The sequence below is a fragment of the Brachionichthys hirsutus genome, chromosome 12 (assembly GCF_040956055.1).
Source record: "Brachionichthys hirsutus isolate HB-005 chromosome 12, CSIRO-AGI_Bhir_v1, whole genome shotgun sequence".
Taxonomy (NCBI): Eukaryota; Metazoa; Chordata; class Actinopteri; order Lophiiformes; family Brachionichthyidae; genus Brachionichthys; species Brachionichthys hirsutus.
Window position 1 is genome coordinate 7,839,485 of NC_090908.1, and position 25,141 is coordinate 7,864,625.

The 25,141-nt window shown below is 46.1% G+C and overlaps 1 protein-coding gene and 1 non-coding gene across 2 annotated transcripts; one reads left to right on the top strand and one right to left on the bottom strand.

The window, feature by feature from the left end:
- Nucleotides 1–5,772: 5,772 nt before the first annotated feature.
- trnal-uaa (transfer RNA leucine (anticodon UAA)) lies at nt 5,773–5,855 on the top strand. Its single transcript has one exon. It is a non-coding gene; the product is annotated as a tRNA-Leu (tRNA).
- Nucleotides 5,856–12,770: 6,915 nt separating this feature from the next.
- Nucleotides 12,771–24,700, bottom strand: trpm2 (transient receptor potential cation channel, subfamily M, member 2). The gene is given in 32 exon segments (XM_068746537.1): nt 12,771–13,673; nt 14,579–14,695; nt 14,962–15,063; nt 15,159–15,237; nt 15,323–15,409; nt 15,494–15,523; nt 15,644–15,708; nt 15,809–15,968; nt 16,076–16,158; nt 16,244–16,331; nt 16,664–16,796; nt 16,924–17,105; nt 17,198–17,378; nt 17,520–17,691; nt 17,848–17,980; nt 18,093–18,211; nt 18,317–18,514; nt 18,593–18,740; nt 19,508–19,620; nt 19,760–19,905; nt 19,997–20,126; nt 20,242–20,364; nt 20,670–21,044; nt 21,117–21,238; nt 21,808–21,910; nt 22,430–22,630; nt 22,917–22,978; nt 23,106–23,286; nt 23,388–23,551; nt 23,928–24,108; nt 24,206–24,374; nt 24,522–24,700. Coding segments are annotated over 32 exon segments (4,443 nt in total). The 3' UTR covers nt 12,771–13,556.
- Between the last annotated feature and the right edge of the window lie 441 nt (nt 24,701–25,141).

The following is a 25,141-nucleotide window of genomic DNA, read 5'->3' on the forward strand; positions in this document are numbered from 1 at the left end:
GTATCCAATAAATCCGTCCCTTCCACAGCAGAGACAATCGAGCGGTTCGACTCGGGGCCCCCGCGCTGTAATTCCATCCCATGCACGATTCTCAGCGCTGGACTTTTGACGTCGGCTAGGTGGGTGGGTGTGGCCAGCTGTGCAGGAACACGCAAATAAAGTGTAACTCAGCAAAAACAAACTGTACTCTCATCTCACCTAAATAATGTCCAAAGAGTAATCTGATTGCTTTCAGCTTCCCAGAATGTATTCAAACGGCATTTTGCTAGCAGGGTGAAACAGAGCTGAATCTGTCCATCTATATCTGACACCGCCAGCAGGAAATGGACCTCGTGCTCTTTGCCATTAATCTCTAAAGGAAGATCTGTCCGGTCATTGAATCCCATGGACGTCTGTACCTCATCAAAACATTACCCAGGGTTTCTTTCACATTCATTTATTTACAGGACTTTCTGAGAACGACCGACCGTCCATGTGGTGTGGGACGTTGCTTCCCAGAAGAAAACGATACGATGAAGAAGAATTGTTCAAAAGGAAGGAAGAGAGAAAGAGAGATCATCAGGGAGGCACTGTATACGAGCGAAGGTACAGAATATCATACCCAGTACACAAACCGACCGGAACCCATTGGAGTGTGGGATGATTTGATTTAATGGCCGCTCGTCTCCACAGAAACCTTTTTGTTTCCACTTCACTACTGAACCAGAGAAATGTCGTTTGCGTTTCGACACCGTAACTCATCCTGGAACTTTGAATCTGTGATTATCTGTCAAACGTTGGCAAAGTAGGTGTGTATGAGTGCGTTTCACAGTCTGAACCTGTATTCAGCCCCCCCCCCACCCAACTATACACACACACACACACACACACACACACACACACGTTTTGAACATGCTGTGGGCTCACTTTAACAAACGAACCATCCACCACACTGATGCAGTCAAACAGGAAGACCTTTAGCATAGACAACACCTGCTCGCAACCGAGCGGCGTCATCCGTGGTTCCATCGCTCTGCTCCTCATTAAGGGAAGCCCTGCTGGGCCCCACGGGGGGGGGGTCCCTTTAGGTGACAGCTGTGCCACAATTAAAGAACCCTGTCCCACCGCGTCATTCACACATTACCACGGCAACACCGCATCCACCCTGACCTTCTGCTACCAGTCACAGCCACTCTCATCCAACATCTCAGGCTGGTGGAGGCCAAAGCCGTTTGCTTTAGCGTAAACTAGCCCTCATCACATCCTTAAAGTTGATTACTGGCCTTCTGCTTACTGCATATTATACAGCACTTTATTTCAAAACAGGTGATGCAAATCCTCACCCCCTTGGAGCAGATAGACAAAAGGTCTGTTGGGGAGGACGATGCAAAGGACAGGGTGAAGTGGAGAAGGATGATTTGCTGTGGCGACCCCTCATGGGACAAGCTGAAAGTACAGTAGTAGTAGTACAGTAGTAGTAGTAGTCGTAGTAGTCGTCATAAAGAGAGACCTCTGAAATATAACTCAGAGCTGTGCAGGTCCGGATCTGATTGTTGGGATGCCGACTGTCTCAATCAGCTTTCCATCGCTACCATGGCAACGAGGCCTGCCAGGGGGGGATTGGACAGCCTGCTGTAGGTGGGTGAAAGTAATAATCTGCTGGTGCGGCCACAGTGGTGGAGGGGCAAATAAACACATTCTGGCACAGCCTCCGGGCATCTGCCATCACACGGCTGACGCGTCTCTATAATCCCTCTCCCTTCACGTTCCGCTGGCTCACCTGGGATGGCTCAAATACATGTGGTGGCTGGAGGGGAGTGCAAAGAACGGATCGATAATCCTCACACATCAGTTTCAATGGTACTAATGGGAAAATAAGAACAAGGTCAACACTACTCCTGCTGGGAAAGGGCCAGCTAGCATAATCTGGAATACGCCTGGATTTCTGCAGGATGAGGATAAGGAGGATGGACAGGTGGATGAATGAAACCGTCAGAGAGTGTTCACGGATATGAGGATGGAGAACTTGCGTAGCCTCAGCTCAGCCTCAGAATTGGAGGAAATAACTTTCTCCGTGAGGCTGTTCAGGACCCCAAACCCTCCTACATTCTGGAATCATCACAAATACTCTGGACTCAAAAGCTTCAACATTCAGACAATGCTTCATGACAAATGTGTTCAGAGCTCTGCGCCTGAATGCCTCCCATTAGGATCAAATGCATACAGGCAGAAAGGCACGGTGGCGCCGAGGAGGCAAAGAATAGCTAAGAGAAACGCTGGGGATGAAAAGCAGGCAAGGGGGGGGCAGAAAAGAACATGGAGGGTTATGATTGGGGGGGGGGGGGCAGATGGGGAGAAACATTTTATGGCTGTAAATGAGAGAAAGTGGAGGAAATGTACTGAGAGCTGCTCGGTATGATATTGTCGTGACCAAGGCAGGATGGGAAAGACTCCCAGAGCGACAACAAAGGACACAAGAGGAGCCGGCTCCACGTGAACTGGGCCTGACTGCCCTGCACGGCCAGGAGACACACACACACACGCACACACACACACACACACACACACACACACACACGCAACTCATCAGAGCAGCTGCTGCCACAACAATCCCCCTTGTGCTCTTTTAATAGTGATGGCCTGCCGGCGACGAGGACTGGGGAGAGAGAGAGAGGGAGAGAGAGAGAGAGACATGCAGAACCTGACACAACAGACAAACACACATTTTTGATTTGTTCTGACTGACACCATTTAACCGGATGCAACATGAAAATGAGCTCGAGACTAATAAAGAAGAGGAATATTGAGCTAACAAATGGGATAGAGTGCTGTTCTACACCCCCCCCCCCCCCCCCCCCCCCACCAGAGAGTACAAACAGTGCTTCTATTAGCGCCTATCACTGGTTACCCATACCCATCATGCACCTCAGCTGAGTGTCACTATCAAATTCCATCCTAAAAGCAGCTGCAGTGACGCAAAATCAAAACGCAAACTCCTCATGGATGTGAATACGCAACCATTATTAGAAATCTCTGTAGGGACTTATGGATGGATGGATGGATGGCGCTCTCCTCCTCCTCCTCCTCCTCTCCTCTAAAGCCCGGCTGCCGGCTACTCATCCAACGCAGTTACATAAACATGCTTAACGGCAGAGGACAGAGGTGGGCAGATACAGCGTTCCTGCTCCCAATCGGAGTGTGAAGAGACAGATGAATCTGAGAGTGGGGTGAGGAGACGACGCTGCCAGGTGAGGATGGGGCAAAGAATTGACCAAAGAAACACAAAAACAGAACAAATGAAATACTGGAAAAAAGTGTGGCTGGTTTGCGTGTGTGCACGTCGGCTCCGACCAACCGGTGCCGTGATGCAGACTATTATTTGAGCGCATGTTCCGCTGGTCTATACTTTTATCCTACATTCAACTCGTCCTTCAAAGGACATGGAGGAGTTACCGCATCAGAAAGCAGCAGCATCACAAGCTACGCCTAAAATAGCTCCTGAACGCACCGACGCACGATCCCGCCGAAGACACTTCCTGCAGTGCGACCACCGAGCAAACGCTGACAGCTTGATCCACGCTCAAACGGAACGCATGTACGCACACACGCGAGGGATCTGTCCTCGCAGACGTACACACCCAACACACGAGAGACAAAATAAACAAGCGGGAGAAGTACCTCCACATCGCGCCAAGAGACACCGCGTCAGCCGGTAGCGCAGCAGACAGAGCTCCGATTCATCTGAGACGCAGATTTAAAAAAAAGAACGGAGGGCAAAGCTGAAATGGAGCTCAGCGTCGGAGGACCAGAAGACATTCCTCTAACTCCCGCAGCACCTGTGCTGTGAGTGCGCGGCGGTCCGCAGCATCACCGGGCTGCTCACGTCACACTTTTCATGAATGGACTCGTCTGACGCAGAAAGGACGCAGCTCGGGGGGGGGGGTGGGTGGGGGGGGCGCCTTCTGCACCCACTCGGAGGAGGAGCAAAGAGAAAGGAAGAGGAGAGGGCAAACGGAGGGAGAGGAGGGCATTTCAAAGCGGAACCAGCTGGGAGCAGCGGGTTCGGCTGGAAGTAGGACAGTCTATTTCCACCCGAGGGAAAAATCTCTTTGTGACAAATCAGTAATCACTTCTTCTCTCCATGCCGACTGCATCCCCGTCCCGCACAGGACCGCACGTTGCTCCCTCCATTTATAGCAAGGACTGTGTGTGTGTGTGTTTGTAATATAATAAAATACCATTAAAAACATCTCAAAATACATTTGCTAACGCTAAATATCTTGCTTTGGTTCATTGTTTAAGGCCTCAATTCCAAAAAGAGGATCAATTTGCAATAAAATATGACAGAAAAACAGTAAATAAAAGATTTAAATAAATCTGCTAACCAAGAAAGGTAATTGTTTTCAACTCAAATCTACGGAAAGTTTTAATTTAATTCTAGTTTCAATAATGGCATCCTGTCAAATGTCAAATTTTGTACGCGGTATTTATGGCCACCCTGGACATGCTGAATTAGTTCATTTATTCATGTTCCCACCGCACATCGACACATTTTTGTGTCTGCTTTTGTTTGTTCGCTCATCAAGATGCAGACCTGTCAGGTGCTGCGCGATCATCTCACAGGATTCAAGTATCTGGGAACAGATGCTCCGCCCTCTTGTTACAGGCCGAAACCTCTGGGGAGGATTATTATGGGAGGGGGGGGTAGAAAGAATTTTAATGATGGTGGGGGGTTGTGAGAATGAAGCAGCTCCATTGTTCAAACTCCATCCTTAAAGCCACACCCCGGCAAAGAACACCGTCAGACGAGGGCTTCTGGTATCCCGGGGTGAGTCTGAAGGGGGGGTAAGACTTTCAAGCACAGCCTATTGATAGTGAAGAATGGCAGTCAAGGGAGTCACCAAGAAGATGGCTGGCGATGCTGGCTCTAACGCCACTCGCAGAAAGGGAACGCGATCAAACTACACTGATGTGATGTAAAGACCAAAATAACAGGGAATCAAGCATGGCCTGAAAAAGAACAGAGTGAGAAGTGAAAGTGTAATTATCAGACACGCTTATGCAAACATGTACACCGTGTACACAAAAACACAGCTGAGGGATTCCCACATATCTCTAGATAAATAATCGAGATCAGATATCCGTAGAGGCAGGGACTGAATCACTTTCAGGCGGCACAACCAGCATCTTTTGCTCTGTAAGTGAAACTGCTCAGATTAGCAGGTCATCAAGCATCAGACGCCAAGAAACACATTCATTTTTTTCTCACCGCTTATTCCGCTATCGGGTCACGGGCCAAGCTGGAGCCAATCCCAGCAGTCAATGGGCGAGAGGCAGGGTACACCCTGGACAAGCCGCCAGTTCATCGCAGGGCAACACAGAGACAGACAACCAGCCACACACACACTCACACCTACGGCCAATTTAGTGTCACCAATCAGCCTAGGCTGCATGTCTTTGGAGGTGGGAGGAAGCCGGAGAACCCGGAGGGAACCCACGCAGGCACGGGGAGAACATGCAAACTCCTCAATTAAATAGAAATTAAATGCTACGCTACGCTAAATTCAGTTGCAGCACTGTAGTTTGATAGCTTCGTGAGGATGATCTGTAAATACGTGCATCGACACATTAAATAAAAAAGCACAAAGAGCCAGCTTTCATCTTGATATGAACCAAGAGGCTTTTCCGTGGACGATGAAGGTATAAGAGATGTAAATGAAGAGACCTGCACTGATGTCCCTCCATTTGCCCCAAAGAAAAGTCTCAAATCCTCTCTGTTCACAGGGTCCTTGTACCAGGATGGCCGAGTGGTTAAGGCGTTGGACTTAAGATCCAATGGACTAATGTCCTCGTGGGTTCGAACCCCACTCCTGGTAGCATTAAGAGTGGCTCGGCTTGATGGGGCTTTCTGTGGTACCCTTGAGCAAGGTGCTGTTTTGGGACTACCTGAGCAGGCTGTCTTTGCAGATTACACCTAAAAACTTTAGCCAAAAAATATTGACATCACTGTTTAAGATTAATAAACAGGTAAGAGTCTGACTTCTGTCTGTCCACTAGAAAGCCATCAAACAGTGGATGCCTCCACCAACACCGTTGAGCTACCATCTCTGAAGATCTGTTTATTATCTCCATGTACCTTCTTACCTTACACAGGTGACCCTCTCCGTCATATATTTTCAATCTCCCAGACCTGGATTTACTTCTCCATAATGGTGGAACATCATGAGTTGTCCGTGCTTGGATATTTTTTGTGCCAATTATCATTTTTCTGACATTGTGCACGTTGCAGGAAAATAAAAAAAATCCAGAATCCTCGTACTAATCTAAAAATGTATTCAAGTCGTCACTGGATCAAGATCCAACGCTACACAAATTGCAATCAAATCTGCTGGCAAGTTATCTCGTGGACAAACAAACAAACGCGTGCGATCACGTAACCTCCCCCGACCCTGGAGGCTGGAGGTAATTAGCTTCGTTCAATCACCGACACGAGACATGAAGCCCAAGCATGTGCCCCGGATCGCCTCGGCGTGCAGCGGCGCTGTAAACCACACTGGGTCGGCTACGTTATGCACACTCATTACTTTTTCACCAGCAACGGAACAACAGCACTGACAGCTCTTGTGTCCCCACATTAATAAGAGAAAGAGCCCCAGCAGGCGGCAGCTTTCCTTCACAATCTGCAGTCACAAGAGTTCAAAAATGCTACAAATCAAGATAAAATAAGCTAAAAGTGGCTAAAGATAGCCGGAGAAATAGCAGTTACCTGTTAAACCAATGCTCGACTAATTTACAATAAATATTCTGAGGAAGCAAGCATATTGGTAATTTAATCTAGTGAAATCGTTCATTTTGAGCAGTTTGTATATCTCTAGATTTATTAAATGTATTACATTTAATCCTCTATTGGATTGATTAATACGTAATTGTTAAAAATAGTACATAAAAGGCCATAAAAAGTCATAAAAAGCTGTTAGAGTACAAGTACAGTCACACAGTAGCATGTATTACAGTACAAGTACAGTCAAACATCCTGTCTAAGAGGAGCATTTCAAAAAAGCCCTTGCGGTCTTGTTTCCGTTGAAAGTCCTTCGTACATAAATCATCCACATTTAACAATACAAATTTAACAATACAAATAAAAATAAAACTAATATTAAATTACTCAATTGATGCAAAATAACAATAGAAAAATACAAATAATTTTACACCACAGATGCATGATTGTTTCTGTTGAAAGTCCTTAGTACATAAATCATCGATATTTAACAATACAACTCCTTCCTGGAGTCTCAGTATCCATACGGAATACGGGAACATTTTACTTGTGACGAGAGACGGCTTTGAAAAGTGACTTCAACGATCAAAAGCACATTATTATTGATGAAGGGAATTTTCACAAATATAAACTATTTATAGTGGCTCAATTTGTGTTTCTCGCTACTGATGCATTCAAACACTCACTGCCTGCATGACTTCTGCATGTGCTCCTCCACTCGTGTGTGTTAATATGCTCCCCATGAGGCGCTGCAGGCTGCGGTAATTATAGAAACTCAGCGAGCAGACACATCACAAGAGACAAGTACATTTAAAGCCATGTGCAGTTATCCGATTGCAATACAAACACACATACAGGAATACACACAAGCCAAAAAAAATAAAAAATGTCTCCTGCTAAGGTGTTTTACTGTTTGGTCACATTAAAATCATTGTTTAAAACAAGTGACAAGCCCACCTCCACCTCCAGAGAGTCAACAGAGCAGAGGGACCAGTACAGTAACCTAAGGATGGGGGACAAGGAGTCTGTGGAGCTGAGACAAGATCATTATAGACATGTCAGTCAGGAGGACGGGGGGGGGGGGACGGGGGGGGGGGGCTGGGACCTGGACAAGGGAGGAGAGCGGGAGAGAAGATACATGGAGAGGGAGAAGGGAAGGGAACAAGTCATTCACGTTCCTCCTTCAGTGGCCGTTTCCACCCATCTGCCCCCCAGTGGACCCGCTGTGGACCATCAGGACATAAAGCTATGGGACATCTGTTTCCTACCGCTCCGAGGCATTGATTATTCTAACCCATACCCACCTGAGAGGGAGGAGACGTGACCCTCGGTTCTCAATCGGCTTAAATTTCACGATTGGTCGGGTGTAGAACTGTAACTACTCTGCATGTTTCAATAAAACAAGAATCCTCCTGTGAACGTCAGGTTTGTTTAAAATGGGCACGACAGTTAGAATCTTTAATATTGTTTCAAATTGTGGAAACATCTTCATGAATCTGCGCCTTTCATCTCAGGAAACTCAGTGGTGAGCTTGTTCTTTGGGCTGGGACGCAACACAGACCGGATCCACGGTTATAGAAATGAGAATTAAAAAAACGAGCTGAGTCTCTGGGGCTGGGATTAGAGGGATTAGGCCAGCTGTAAGGCTACGCTACTGCTGTTTCTACACATGTCAATTACATAAATACAGACTCTTAGTCTCTACGCCAGCATCAGGACTGACTTAACGGTCCTACGACCGGCCTGCTGGGCTGTGCAGGCATGAAAACCTTTGGAAAAGCCCAACAACAAACTTTTAATCCAGGCATGGGCAAACCAAGGCCCGGGGGCCATATGCGGCCCGTTGGGCTATTTAATCTGGCCCGCCGAACTTGTCCAAATTATATCATTAAACCTGATTCATTTGACCTTTTCCCTGTAATGCTACCTGTAAAAGGCCAAATCCTTTCATGTAATGGTTTTTGCATGTCATTTCTATTAGCTCACACAAACACTCCATCCATCTGTTCCTGGCCCGGGCCCTCTGTCAAATTTTAGAACCCATTGTGGCCCGCGAGTCAAAAATTTGCCCACCCCTGTTTTAATCCCTAATAAAACTTATTGTTTCAACTAAAAAAGAAGTCACTTTTAAAAAAATTCTAAAAAAGCTCTGCTCTATAGTTTGAATGAAAGCTAGGTACTCAAAAAGTACTCATCAGAGTAGTGAGTATTTGCAGTCGTGGAGTAATACACGTTTGTTGTGCAGGTGAGAATATCCAGGACTGGAACGTTGGCCGAGCCAAAATAAACTCATACTTGAGCTGATAAAGGAATATCCAGAGAACCAGCTCAGTAAGTTCAAGAATCAAGAATCAAGAATCAAGAAATCTTTAATGTCATTCATACACTCTCATGCACGAACGAAAAACAGCACTCAGGTCCCAGCTCGAGGCACACAACACACATTCATTCAACTTAAAGTAAATATATACACAACATTAGAAAGTGACAAGTGGCAAAGTGACAGTGATTGCACAAAGTGACAGTGATTGCACGATCCCCGTTTGGGTCCAACACGGAAGCAGTGCAGAAAATTTGGCCTCCGAGTTATCCAAGTTGTGCTATGGATTAGCGAGATATCTGATATATTGGTGTAAATGTGTGTATTGTACGTTAAAATACCGGAACTAACAGTTGTTTGAGTGCAGATCACTGCCTGGTCTGTCTGGAGGGTGCCCAGCCTCATGGGATGCACAAGTTCAAAATGAAAATGCCGAAATAACAATTAGTTAAACATCAAAAACAGAATATTATACAGAACGCAAAGAGCACACACCTACAGGCCAGGCTTGTTTCAGTGTTTAGATCTATTCAGATGAAAATAGATCGATAGATCAATCCTTGGCAGGAAATTCCATCGTCTCAGCAGCAGCTGGTGTAAATACATTGCAGTCAACATACACAGAAAAAAGGATGACAGACAGACAGACAGACAGATAGACAGATAAATGTGTAGACAGACAGATAGACAGACAGACAGATAGATGTGGCACAGATTCAAATACAATTCTGGAACCACCAGCTCAAATGTTTTTAATGTTTTGTAATCGAGCAACCTTAAATGACGGCTATGAGTTAAATATTTAATTAATCATGTTTTTGCCCTTGGTATGGGGTATAAGTACTCTCCCGAGTTGTATTTTATGTTGTTTTTAGACACCAGACAGAGCAGCACTCCTAATCTCATTGTGTAGCTACTATGCCATGACAATAAAGGCTTTCTATTCTATTCTATTCTATTCTAGTCTAGTCTAGTTTTGGTTGTGTTGATTATTGTTTTGTAATTATTATTATTTACAACTGACATGCTTCAAGTACAAATCTAAAATCAACACACACAAAAAAAACATGAAGAATAAAAAGCAGAGATTCCATACATCGAGAGAGCGTTCAGATCACAGCAAAGACAATATAATGTTTGTTTTTACCAAACAGTGAAGACAACAATCAAAGGAAAGCCCGTTTTTACCCTCTTGTTTGTCAAACAAATATATCTCGCTCAAAAATAAACCACCCACTATAACTTAGCCTGTTCTCCTGCAGCAGAACTTTCCACTTGTTTAAATATTATAACCAGAAAAAACACTATTTTACCGGCTTGTAGGTGTAAAACGCATGTAATTAAAAGCAGCGTCGTGTGTTTGGGTGTTTATTTGTGGTTATAACGCATTACTTACCAGTTATAAACACTCCGTCGTCCGGTCAGCTGGCAGCACTCAGCTCCCACCGCGTCACCAAACCGAGCCGCTTCTCACCGAACATCACAAATGTGGAGTTCTTACGTCACTAAAAGGCGCCGTCCATTGATTCGCGTCTATAAAATGCGGAATATTCCCGTCCAGCGCCGCAGGATGGCCTCGGAAACGTCCCACTGCGAATCCCCCCGTCCCTCGGTCCTTGTATTTATCGCCCAATCCAATGGTGTTGTTGTACGAGCGAGCCTACGTCACATCCGGTTACTTGCACCTGCAAAACCTCGGCCATCGCGTCATCCGAGATCGTCTATGAAAGTGATGATGTCCAGTCTCAGAAAAATGCCGACAACGAGTAAATATTAGCCGTGGCGCTAATTTATAGTTGCTGCAGTTCTGTTTTAAAAGCTTTTGTATTTTGTTTGATGTTCTTTTGTGTGCCTTAATTGTGTTATGTTAGCATAATGACAATCAAGAATCTTGAATCTTGCATAACTATAATCGGGTTTCCACTAGGCCAGGCATGGGCAAACCCAGGCCCGCGGGCCATATGCGGCCCGTTGGGCTATTTAATCCGGCCCGCCGAACTTGTCCAAATGATATCATTAAATAAAATTGTATTATAATTAAACCTATTTCATTTGACCTTTTCCCTGTAATGCTACCTGTAAAATGCCAAATCCTTTCATGTAATGGCTTTTACACATCATTTATATTAGCTCACACAAATACTCCATCCATCTGTTCCTCGCCCGGCCCCTCTATCAAATTTTAGAACCCATTGTGGCCCGCGAGTCAAAAAGTTTGCCCACCCCTGCACTAGGCAGTGGTGAAATGTGGACTAAGCGCATTTACCCAAGTAAAGTGCAAGTAGTAGTACCGTAGAAGTTATCCTTTCATCTCCCTTATTTTTTAAAAGTTCACTTTACAGGCTGCTTCACTGAATTTCACGAATCTCAAATAATACATAATAATCTACTCTTAACTTGCACGTCATTTATCTGACAGCTGTATTCCCCATTTATTTTTGAGAATTTTACGTAAAATATAAGTTTAAAAAGATGATGCATTTATACACACATACTATGAGGTTGCTCTCTATGATTGCAGCAATGACTGTATTGTAGAAATGCATGTAACACTGTGTGTTGTTAGAAAATTGTTCGGTCACTTCTGCATCTTTACTTGAGGTTTTGCTTGGCCTCATTATAAGGTGGCAATACCACTTTACTTTTACTTCAATAAATTGTATCAATATCAGGCATCAGAATGTTATTACTATTTATTTACTAGTTCTACTTCTCATCATTTGAAAGGGCGGGCAGAATGATTTCCGATGCTTCTGGTGAAGCCTTCAACGTGCATTTCTAACATTTAAGGATGTTCCTATCTGACCCACATTAGTCTCAGTCTCATCACACCATATCCTGTCTGAATTAACCTCAGGATCTTCAAGACAGTTCCAACAAAGCAGCAATGCGTGTCTCTTCTATGAACATATCGTCCTCAGCTCAGGTGAAAACTGGCAAATGTCCCAATTCCTTCAACTGTAAACAAAGTCACGGTGAAACTGATTATTCAGAATCATTTCCTGGACCTTCAACACAACAGAAACAGAAGTCACATACAACAGGTGGCGATTTATTCACATCCAGTTATTAAAACTGGATGTGGGATCAGTTACTAGTTTCTACAAACTGCTGCTTGTCATTAATTTAGAGTGGGAGCTCCTGTTTTGATGCTCTTTGGCGTTATGGTTAAAAATAGCTCCTCGCTCTTTTCAATGGGCTGAGCTGCTGGGGGTTTACAGGACAGCAGGATGATGACATCAGATCTGAGAGCAAATCAGAGCCGGAGCTCTTGTACAAGGCTCAGTCTTAACAATTAAAAAAAATGAAATAAAAGTGCCGGGACATCATTCGTGACATTCGGAAGTCACAGCTCTGTGTTTCGTGCTTTTGGCAAAGGATTAGTTGATTTTTCTGAATGAGGTAAATCGACCGATACTGAACTGTCTGGCCACCTCCTCAGAGCCAATGAGCATCCTCAGAGCCAAGGAGCATCCGCTGAGCCAACTCTGAGCCAATGAGAGTCCTCAGAGCCAAAAAACTCTGAAACTAATGTGATTCTACAGGCTTTGCAGGTGGACAACATCCCCCTGCAGAGCTTCGTGAAACAACACAGGCCTGGCATTAGAAGTCAACAAAGGTAGCTTCTTAAAAATAATGATTAAGGCCAAGACGTCTTTATTGTATACATTTCAGGTGAGATCAATTGCAGCATACACAAACAAATCAGAATGAAATAATTTTAGCAGCATTTAAAACTATTCCAAAGTGTTTACTCTACCCGGATTTTATTCCTTATTCAAATTGTAAGGATTATCTTAAAAAAAAATCAGGAACAAAAACACAAATTAAAAACACATTTTAAAATAGAAAAACCGATTGAATAAATTGTGTGGGAAAAATAAGCGGTGCTTTATTAAATCCCTTTGCGTGTAATTTGACGAGCTTCTACTGAAATAATGTAGCAGAGATCTGCCATAAAGTAAAAAAATACTCCAAGTGAAATTCCTGCTTTCACAATCTTACTCAAGTGAAAATCAAGAAGCCTTAACCGAAGAAAATAATTCAGTATGGCCCATACTGTATGCTGTTAGTCATGCTGTTGCATTGTTGTTATTATTAAACAAGATTTTAAATGTACCAACATTGTTTGTCAGTGAATTAATACGTAGTAATCTGGCACTCTGAGGTCTCATACAGCAGAAATACTTGTGTACTTGTGTGACCTACTGCAAAACTTCACCCTCCATGAGTTAGCTGAAGCAGGCATTGCGCCACTGAAGGATTCATTCATGGTAAACGTACACAAATACTAAACACATAGCACAGCCTGTGGGCTACATATTAAAGTCCTGCGACGTGAAAAATAATCAGCATAACAATATGGCTTCTTGGTGTTTTATACTTCACAAGTTCTGTTGGTGCAACAATCGGCCATAAGCAAGAGGCCACGGAAAGCCTTTGGGTCGAGGCACAGTTACAGCTGGAGCAGCGTGAGCTTCAGAACTTCCTGTTGTGCAGCTCAGCAACCAGCCGCAGGAAGTCTCTTTGCGTTGAGTCGAGTCTGGTTTTGCCGCTCACCTCCTGCCACTGAAGGGAGCCGCGGCTGCGCTCCACCTGAGAGGGAGAGCACAGCATGCAACAGCTGCGTCACAAATATCAGTCAGATTCCTCATGTGCCTCCGCCGAGAATGTCTAGGCCGGCGTCCGTCTGTCTGTCTGTCTGTTAGCAGCATAGCTCAAAAAGTTCTGAACGGATCTTGATGACATTTTCAGAAACGATTTGTTAATCTGGTGATGATCGAGAAGAGATCCTGGATTCTGGATCACTTTGAAATGTTCCTTAACATTGCAACAAATTGAGCTTCAAAATGTGTTCATCAATATCTCCGTTGATGATTGACACAATCGTGTAGGGTGGGGGCCTCTATCTATTTTCTTCTTACAAAATGGGGGTACACTTGCGTTTCGGGCCTACTGTGTGTATAATATTAGAGATAGAGATTTCTAACAAGTGTATTCTTATAGCCGAGTCAATTCCACATCAGAACATCAATGAATTTGTTCTATCTTTAATACCCGAGGAAACAGATCCAGTTGAAATCGGGGTATATTTTCACAATAAAATGATTCTTTTTGGACACTTTCAATAATATCTCTCTCTCATTACCTCCACAAAGGAGGTTCCGATTTTTGCTGGCCTTTTCCAAGACACTGTGGAATTAGTAGTGGACAAACGGATTTGTTGTATATTCAAAAGCTACGAATCCAGATCCAGAAGAATCCAGCATTACTGAAAGTGTGTTTCCTGTGAATGACCTCTAAACTAATAATGATATCAACGTGAAAGGTTTGCTTTCATGATTAATATAAACATATAGATAAAACTAATGTAATGCCATTATATTTTTTGTGTAATATAGGGAGACTGAGGTGCTTGGAGGAGGTCCGTGCTCTCCGAGTGCTTTTCTAGTTTATTGTTTTATTTATCGCTCAGATAATAAATGATGATTGTTTCTCACCATGTTGTTGGTATCAACGGTCGTCTGACTTGTTCGGTCCAGGTGAATGTTTAAGACGGTGGTTTCCACCCAGGCATTATCGGTGTTCCTGCAGTCATCCACATAACCCTCAAACACCTGAAGCACAGGAAGAAGACAACTCAAAAAGCAGTAGAGTCAGTTCAAAACGAGCAAACATCATATTGATGAGGGTCAACCTCAAGGAGCAACTGAAAGCAAAAACTTGAAACTCCAAAAAGCATCTTGTTGCTTGTCATTTAATGACATAAACAGGCATTGATGATTTCTACATTCCATCCTGGCATGTTCACCAGAAATGCAACTTTTCTTATTTGTCCGACTCTCTTCAGTCTCTCCTCGTGGAGGTCAAAGTGTAGACTTGCCTTTGTTCCCTCGGAAACCTTTTCACTTATTTTTTCATGCAGTTTCTTTCCCATTGTTCTCATACACATCTCAGGTAACTGGTCAGCAGATTGGGCGGGTCCCTAAAGGTTTCAATAAAACACAACGGAACCGTAAATGTTCTAGAACAACCCCAAGAGAAACAAAAACGGTGACGTGAACAACGATCAGAACCCACCCCGGGTAGCGACAGGATTCCTCGGCGCTCATCCCAAACCGCCAGGTACTCCAACACGGACCGCTCGCTGTCTCGCCAGCTGTCAATCCATTTGGCAAGAATTATATCATTGATTAGTCCAGTAGTGAAATCCTGTTTTTTTGTGAGACCATAAGACGACCCACCGCGTGAGCACAACGTCTACGGTCCGATTGGGGCCGAGGCGGCACAGAGCACCTCGTCCCCTGATGCCTGTCCTCCCTCCCGGGTTTCTGATGATGGATGGCAGAGACACAGCAGCCATCAGGAAGGGGTTTTTAATCTTCCTGAAAGTGCTAATTTGAGGTTTATCATACCTGTAAGTATTTAGGGCTTCTGATTCTGATCTGTAAAGGCAAATAACAAATGAAACGCAGCAGACGAGGGGCTCTGAAGGGGCTACGGGTATTTATTTATCAAGTTAATAGGTGTGAAGCTATGCATTTTTGGACTTAGTGAAAGAATACCCATCAACGTGTCCCCCAGTGTCCTCAGAGGCATAGTAAGGCGGGACATATGAGCTGAAGCCAACCTGAAGAAAGAGAATAAAAGGCATGAAAACCGCCGGGATCCATTGAACTCTTCCATCTTTTTTCATGCAGTGATGTTCTGACTTCCTATATGTGGAATACCTCCCAGGGTACTTTCTCCTCCGGCACAGGGAAGCGTGTGATTTTACTGCCCGGGTAGTGAAACTGACGGGCGTTCACGTGGAGCCCCTCCTCCTTCTCTGACGAGCTGACATACGTGTTTGGGGACTCGTCGGACGCAGTCGATGCTGTAGGGGGGGGGGGTAAACACAATGGTTGGAACAAGGAGGAAGATTAGTCCTGTTGTATTTTTGCAGGGTTATATGTTAATTAAAATTCATCAGAGGTGAGGAAGTCGGTTGCTGACGCAGGGATTGCGCTTCTTTCGCTGCAAAACCCTGAGATTTCAGACTGTCCATGATCCACTGCAGGGCTCTGGCTGAGTGGACGACCTGAGGAGACAAAATGCAAAGTGGGCCAAACACTAAACATCTTTGGTGACGTGTCTTTTAGGAGAACCGAAGCCGAGGTCCGCACCTGCTCCTCGAGCCGAGCCATCTGTTTCAGCACGGCACCAGAAGTGAGCTCCTCTTCCCTCTCCAGTCGCTCCATTATGGTGGTAACCCTCAGGATGAAAGAAGAACACTATGCATGGCTCTTTTCATACGACAGACGAACGTTTTAGGGCTCCATATTTGTAGTTTAATTAGAATATGAGCCTCATCATGATGATTTGATATCTGATTATCTTTCCCAACCAGGGTGCCCGTCTATCTCCTTCAAGAGGCCCTCGAAATATATATTGTTAATGATGTCACAGAATCAATAAAAAATAAAAATATACATAAAAGAGAATATTATTACTTTCAGCATAAACACAGCATTACGTAGGACTCGATGGATAACCTTGGTTACCGAAACAGCAAAGCTGGAGGTGGTTAACCTAAAGCAACGTACTTTTGTGCCGTGTCCAGGATGCGTCGCTCCGTACTCTGGCTCTGCTCCTGCCGTGTGGACAGCAGGTATCGGTCCTTCATCAAGGCCTCCCAGGACAACAGCTCCTCTTCCTCAGTCTCAAGAAGTTCATTCCCTGAAACATGGTGTCACATGTCACATGGTTGTTACGCAATTACGCAATTAAAGAAAGAGTAGAGCTATAGAGAAAACGTAAAGAATCAAACCTACTTTGCAGAAACGGCAGAATGAATAACACTCACGGAACTCTTTGCATCCGGTGGGGGGCCTGCAGAGAACCACGCTCCTGATGAGGAGATAAAGATGGCTGAGGATGATAAAAGGGGGCGGGGCAGTGGGGCGGCTGTGGTACTCCTTAATTAACTCGTATCTTTGGAACCTCCATATTCTATCGGTGTTTTCATGAACCTCCTCGAACGTGAAGCTGTGCAGGAAGACGAGGAGAAATCCAGAGCTCAGACGAGTGAAGTCAGGACAGAAGAGAGACACAGGCGACACGGGAGGAGAAGAACTCACTTGAAGATTGCTATGAGCAGGTTGAGCAGCAGTATGTTGGCAAAGAGCAAGTAAACACAAAGCATGGTGATGGTGAGCCACTCAGGGAAGGCTGGCATTTGGCTTGCATTCAGCACGGGACACTTGGGCTTCAGTGGATCGGTCCCGTTCATGGTGCAGGATTCTATGTCGAACGCAGCATCTGCTCAGTGCAAAGACGTCATTTTCTGAGTGCTCGTGTGTGTGTGAGAGAAACAACAACAACCATACACTCACCTTCAGTTCACAAAGCAGCAGTGGTTTAACTACAAATAAGATCGTGAGCATGTTCAGCCCCACTCACAATCAATGTTCTTGGGGAAATCGCCAAATATGATGAGGTATGGCTCGTAAACGGCGCCGCGGAGGATCCAGTCCAGTCGGCCGTCGTTGTGGATGAGGATGCCTTGCTTGGCGACGCCGTACGCCACCACCCAGATACTCAGCAGGAACATGAAGAAGAACATGTCCGTCATCTGAAGGGCAAAAAAAAATGCAACCAGACATGCGACGTATGAAGAGGAGAAACGCAATAGCACTATGTAAAAAAAACAAAAACAAATGCATCTACGAAGGCGGAGCATCAGGAAAGAAGAATCTGATCTCCAATCAGATAAGGCCGTCCCTCTCACCATCCTCCTGACGATGATGATTTTGGGCCCCAGGGTTCTACTGATAGTGAAGATGGCCATCAGGCGGAGGCAGAAGACCACAAAGTCGATGCAGAGTATGATTTTACCCGCGTAGAAGAGCATAGCGGTCAGCCTGCGATAGAAAACACAAACGTAGCGATGCACCGTTAATCCCGTGGAAAATGGAGCACCTATTAATTGCCGAGAGTGATTTTCTGAGAGGGGGGGGGGGGGGGGCAACTTACCGAAATGCAAGACCAATAATAAAGAGGACGATGGACAGAACGTCTAAAATATTCCACATGTCTTTGATGTACATCCGGGCTTTTTTGTGAAAGCCAAACCCATCAGGATCATAAAACAGCTGAGGTAAAGTCGAGAAAGTCAAATATTAAAATAAACAAAGGCAAAAAATAGTCAAGTCCATTGCAGCAGCGATGCAGCAGCGTTCCCGGGGGCGTCCTCTCACCTGTCTGACCTCCTCACACACCAGAGAGATCAGCCAGACGTACAGCAGCACCTCCCAAGGGGACGGCTTGACCTGGAAGTCGACCATCAGAACCACCGCGAAGAGGAAGAGGAAGGCAAAGTAAGACACGATGTTCCAGTAGAACTTGACCTGCGGCGAGCCGTAAAGGCAAGCCAGCCTGGACCAGCTGCCGAGAGGCTTCCGGCGCTCCGCCGCGCCGGCGCGGTCGCTGTGGGCGCCAATAGCAACAGAGAATCATTATTTCACGCTTTCCACTAAACAACCTGCAACGGGCCTCCGACTTCGGAAGATGCGCTCGACTTACAAGCTTTTAAACTTTGTTCGAAGCGTACTCCCCGTCACTTTCTCCACCGTCCTGAGCTCCTCGTTCTCCTCAGTTTCTCTCTGGAGGACTTCATCGCGTCTACAATTCATCAAGAACCCCCCCCCCAGATAAGATGGTGCATAAAGACAAACATAGCAAAGGACGTGAACCAGGAAGTCTTGCTGCCACCAGGCGATGTAACACATTGTAAAACAGAAAGACGTGCCTCTGAGGGGCCCCCACGCTAACTAATCTATGCGGAATGGTCTAACTGGAACGTCGAAGGAGGAACAGCACATTTTATTAAGCAGAGGGAGCAGCCTCCAGTTTATGCCGTCCGCATATCATACAATCAATCACAATGAGTTTTTTTTGTTTTGTTTTGTTTCCATGGCAGCAGTGATTGACATGATGAGCCATCATGGTTGCTGCTTAGGCCACCTGCCAGAAGAAAGCTGCCCTGAAAGATCCACACATGTAAATGCTGGAAGGAGACCTCGTGTGTTTGTTTCTTTATTTATCATGGAACCGATCGAATCAAAGAGAAGAACTAAATCTAACGGGGAGCCGTTAGTGAGCATCACTCCCTGATTATTTCTCATCCTTTGCTGAACACAGTTTTCTGTGTTTTTCGACAATGTACTTCTTGGCTATTCCTGGAACCCTGTATGTGGTTTCCCTGGAAACCGATCAGAAAACGTGAGGTTATCAGCGGGTTTGTGCGCCCTGATTGCAGATTCAAAGAATAATAAAAATATTAAAATTCTGTAAGGCTTGGAGGAGACCGGGGGTCTGCCTCCTCCTGAGCCCCTCATCTCTCTCTCTCTCTCTCTGCCCAATTTGTGTTTAAAGCAGATAAAACGCACCTGAAAACCAAAAAGCCGGTGTAGATAAAAGGGAAGGAAACCATGCAGATCAGAACTCTCCACACGGGGTTGTCCACCGAGAGCTCGCCGCACCAGATCTGTGTCAGCAGAGCCTTGAAGACAGACGTGTTACCAGACTCAATCAAGTTGAACATTAAGTTCTATCAGTGCAGAAAAAACAGTGCAATTAAAAAACACACACACATCCAGAAGGTTCCACAACGGAAGGATGACCCTGAAATCTTTCTCTACCTGAACGCCCGACAGAGCGACAAAGCTTTTATCGTCTGCCTCCAGCGCCAGCCGTAAGCACGTCGTCCTTCCCCAAAAGGGCGAGGCACGAACCAACAGCTTCCGAGCCCGCTCTTCATCACTGTTGTGGCACTCACTAAACACACCTGGGAGAAAAAAACACACACACACACATATAAAAGTCTAACGGTAAATGTGTAAGATCACATTCTTTTGCAGGCTTCTGTGGTTTTATACCAATGGCGTGTTTCTCGTAGTGACTGGCGAGCGCTCTCATTTCCTCTCCCTCGTCTGCATCATTCCCCTCCTCTGCCATTGTCTTCAGGATCTTACTGGCGGCCAGGGCGGCGGACATGCAGTCTCTGCACTGTGCAGATGACAATAAAAGAGGATGCAAGACCACACACACACACACACACGCACACACACGCACGCACGCACGAGATGTATCTTCACAAATTCATTCTGAGTCTGTCGATCACCTGCTCCCAGGCAATTTCAGCCACTTCCTTGTTGTTCTGGACGACGGCCCAAAGGAAAAGGTCTCTGCCCACGTCCCTCTGTGCATCAGCGTTGTCCCCTCTGAGGGCGCTTTGGGAACCCGCCTGACTCTTGGAGAGCTGGAGGAACAGCGAGGGACTTCAAAAACAGCGATGACACAATTTTGGTATCAGAACACTGATTGGCTAACAAAGCAGGCTCAGCCTCCTGAAATATATGAAGGACATCTTTCAAGGATAAGAAACTGCCATAACCTCTCCGTCCTAAATGCACACAACATATCATAACCTTGATTTGCTTAGCAGGTATTATTAGCATTTGTAGCATATGCTCTGTCTTAGCCGTAGCGTGCTTTTCTTAAACGGATTCCATTCATTTTTGTGCAGCTGATAGATTTAAACAGACTCACTGACATTGATGAATCCTCTATAGACATGCTGTAGTGGTTGATTGCGGCGGGGCAAGGGTAGATGGGCTGGGTGAAACTGCCCAGCAGGTGCCGCACCTCATCGGACACTTGCGTCATAGAGATGAGTTCACCCGAGGGGGTTCGAGTCCTGATCCTGAAGCCGATGGCTGGTCTCCTGCGGCGGCTAGATCTGTGAACCCGCTTGGCCAGCTTGCGCAGGAAGAAACCGCCGGGCAGCTTCCTGTAGAGCTCACATAGAGTTTCCTCATCCTGCAGGAAATCCCTCAGATTCACGCCGTTCTCCAACAGCAGACTCACAAACTCGGGCTTGTTGCCCACCAGGGCCGAGAACATGGCCCAGTGGAGGTCATGGGACTGGATGGGAACAGGAGAGTGGGGAGCATCATCCCAGTATGGTGCTTGTTGTTTGATAACACGAGAACACACCTTCCACTGGCTCTCCTCGGTGAAGATCTCCGTCTCAGCTATGTCCACGCGGTTCCAGGCTATCGCCAGTTCCAGCTGCCTCTTCCAGCAGTCGATTCCCAGTGACTCGCTGGTCCTTGACGCTGAGGGGGGATTTGAATTCACTCAATTTAAGTTCATGTGAATTCTGTCTGCATCGACGGCTACAGGGATGAATTATTTATGTCACAGGGCAGCATAAAATATTTGAATGCTTAACGCCACATAATTACTAATTGTGAGATCACAATCCCCCAAAATACAAAATGACATTTTGTGTTCTTAAACAGCCCAAAAAATACAAAAGTCAAAGATATTTAAAAGAAATTAAAAGTAAAAATATATTTTTTTAGTGTCGCAAGAAATCCTCATATTTAAAAGTTTGTCCTTGATAAAAAAGTTTAGCATTTTCCTCCTGCTTGCTGACTTCAGTATAAACATTTAATTAACTGCTAATTAATGTCTTTGATCTGTGTTTCAGAACTTTGATGCCATAGCAAGACATAATCTGGGCTCAGAGGTTGCGTTTTTCATAATGTATCTCCATGACGCCATTATTCATAAAGTGAAGCGTAATCATGTTAAACGTGTAAGTGACGTATATCTCTTGTTTTCATACATGCCGTCTTGCTCACCTATTCAGATGTATAAAAAAAACCCGCACAGGCGCTACCTTTGAGGAGTGCATGAAGAATAGCGACGTCCACGTCTCCGTGATTATCCTCACTTCCTCTGAGGACCGTCAGCAAGTGAGGCATCCTGATTATGTCCTGAATCTGGCGCAGAAAGCAGAACTTCATTCGCACAGACTTTTCTGACGATATCTTAAATCTTATATGTTATAAGGTATTTTGCAGAGCAAAGTTCAAAGCATAAATTAGATTTACACCGTCCACACGGTGATCCGGATTATCGCCAAAAGGTTCTAAATTGTTCTTGGCATCTTTATACGCCACCAATGCTAGGGGACTTTCTGTTAAAGGTTAAAGGTTAAATGATTCGCCGGTTTATTATGAAGCTATAACTGATAAATATAAACAATAATGAGTCACTTTCTGAAAGTCATTTCTGTCGAGCTTGCCGCCTTTGAGCGAAGGTTTCTGTTGGTTGTATTTCTTTGATTTGAGCAGCCATGATAAGTGCATTTGTCAGATTCTCACTACGTTTAGGTTAAAATAAAGACTTGTATTATATCCAGTTTCACTAGTCTATGCTCCCCCCCCCCCCGACTCTAAGCATCGAGTTTAAAGCACGGATCTGGCCTGTGCGTTAAAGAGACGGTAGATCAGACTTACCTTCTTGGTCCATTCTATGATGCTGCGGTCGGAGAATCTTTCATACTCTTGGCCAAAGAACTTTTTCATTAGCTGGTGGATGAGAGCAATAGTGACCCTTCTCACAGGCAGTCCCGCCACCTGGGCGATCACATCTGCTATCCTCCCGGAACTCTCCAAGATCACGCACGGCGTGCCATTCAACATGGCGGCATATATAGTCTGGAAGGGGCGAGATTAACGTAATACACGGACTTAATCTCAGGTCACGCATTATCCTTGCTAACAACACAGTTATAGGCGGTTTTACTGGAGGAATAAGAGGTCTCCAAGGTGGGTGGTACCGGGAACCACCTGAGACTGGACACACCCTGCGTGGGAGTGCCGGTGGAAATGCATGGCATCTCAGATCTCAACTTTGAACAGCGGCGGTCGATAAAGAGCATGAGAGGAGAAGCAAGGCAAGACATCCAGACTTAGAGAGACAGATAGAAAAGGGATGACTCACATTTAGAGTGCCTGGTCCTCCATCTAAAACCACACACACCACGGGGATGGTCACTTGACTCTCTGTTTAGACAATAAAACAGATCAATCTTAGGAACAAGATAGATGAGCAGAATCAGATGTGGCATGCTGGGTGAAACGCGCTCTGCTTGAGTTGCCACTGACTCAGCTCTCTTTTTTTTTTTTTAACCTTTGTTTCCAAGGCGCTTTCCCGAGATGTATTTCTCCAAACGGCTACGCAGTTCAATCTCCACCCCGTAGCGTCCCTGGGTTCCGTCGTCCACGAGAAGGAAGTGAGTGTGGTTGCTATCGAGGCAGGAGAGTCGGCCCTGGCCCTTCTCGTCCATCAAATAGTGGGCTGGGAAACAACCCTAATGAAGGGAGGGGCGAGACCGGGTGGGGGGGGGGGCAGGAGAAGACGATTTGCAATGCAGATGATGTATTTGATTGATCCGAGCCATGTGAATCACACCTCTGGATCCACCAGATGTTCCCTGTTGTGAATGATTCCCCACGTCGCTACCCCAATAGCCACGATCTGGCCCTGCATGGCGCTGCTGAGCGTGTGGTCCCTCACAGCCTGGCCCACGTGCTTCATCACGCCGGTGTGGGTGCCACCTGTAATGATCCACGCACCTGTGGGGCCGCACAGCGCACGGATCCCAATGCAATAGTCAATATGCACCGATTAGAAATCAATTATGTAGCCACAAACATGTGGACGGTGCATTAGAGTAACAGTTACACATTTTTGGAAATCAGGCGTCTGCGCTCCCAATGCTACATGCTAATCGGTTAGCTTTAGCGGTGCTGGTGGGACAGAACAAGGTTTGCTGTTTCCACCTGGACGTAGCCCATACACTTCATCATGCGCACGCCTACTATAGCCAAGGTCGGTTATGAAGTGGGGATGTACCCAAAGATTTTGCACGTAAACTGTCTTCTATTCTCGCTGTGAGCGGCGGCTATGTTGCAGCAGGAAACGCAGAGGACTCCTCCTGGCGGCGCTGACCTGTCGTCTGGGCCACTTTAATAAGGCCTCGGCGGAACATGTCCTTGAGACGGGTCTTCAGATAGAAATTCTTGGCTCCTCCCGTTACAGAGATCAGCAGATTGGGTGGGGAAAGTTTCCAATGATCGGTCAATAGCTGGTAAAGAATTTCAGGGCTGGTGTCTGTGGACACTCGGGCATACTGGGGGGAAGACACAGAAAGACAAACGCGGACGTAAAAGACAGGATCAGACCAGGGAGGCCACGATGGGACCCGTGGATGCGAGAGATGGGTTCACCTTTCCCGCCTTTTGCCCCAAACAACCAAAGCTGATGTCCCCAAAGGCATCGGTGGGCACCTCACGGACATGTCTGTGTGCGTCCCAAGACTCGCCCGTGAAGTCTTCCGACTTGACGGCGTCATCCACATGATCCGTCTTTAAGTGGCCACACCTACATGTGTCCCCTCTGATGGGCAGACGAAGCAACACCGCTGAAACCAACCGGCAGATTCAGGAGGCAGACGTAACACAACCCGAGGGTTGGATGCATCTCTCCGTCGCCAGCGGCGACCACAAGGCCCCGCCATCACACGTCCCGTCACTGAAACAGAGCGATCGACCCTACCTGGGCTCTTTTTCGAAGAAGCGACACTCCTTCTTGTGGATATTCTCCTTGATCCAGGATGAAAAGGCACAGTGCTGGAAGAAAGGGCGGAGAGCAAGGCGCTTAGGTGTTGCTTTGGTTCTCTCCACAGAATGAGCCAGACGTGACTCCATCTCAGCCTCCTCCATCTCACGGCTAACACCGGGGGGGGGGGGGTCGACACGGCAACGCGGATCCGCCTCTGGAGCGCCGGCAGCGTGGCCGGAGAGCGGCGCCTCTGCAGTGACTGCTGTGGGTGCTGGTTAGCAATGAGCAAATGCATGAGTGACGTCAGAGCTGACCTCCGGATGAGGACACGGCTGAATCCTTCCTCTTACAACGCAGTGAGTAGGAGGGGGGAGGCGGTGGGGGGGGGGGGGGTCAGATCTGGATCAATGACCAGCTGCATTACAGCGGATAGATTACGTCCAGCATGTTACATCCAGCAGAATCCCTGTGTATCGTCTACGCACAGTTAGCAGCATATAAAACATCAACTCATTTCACTCACAGTTCGATTAACAATAATTAGGCGACTTCGTCCCAAGCAAAGGCCAAAGACTCACCTTTTTAAAGCGAGAAACCACTCG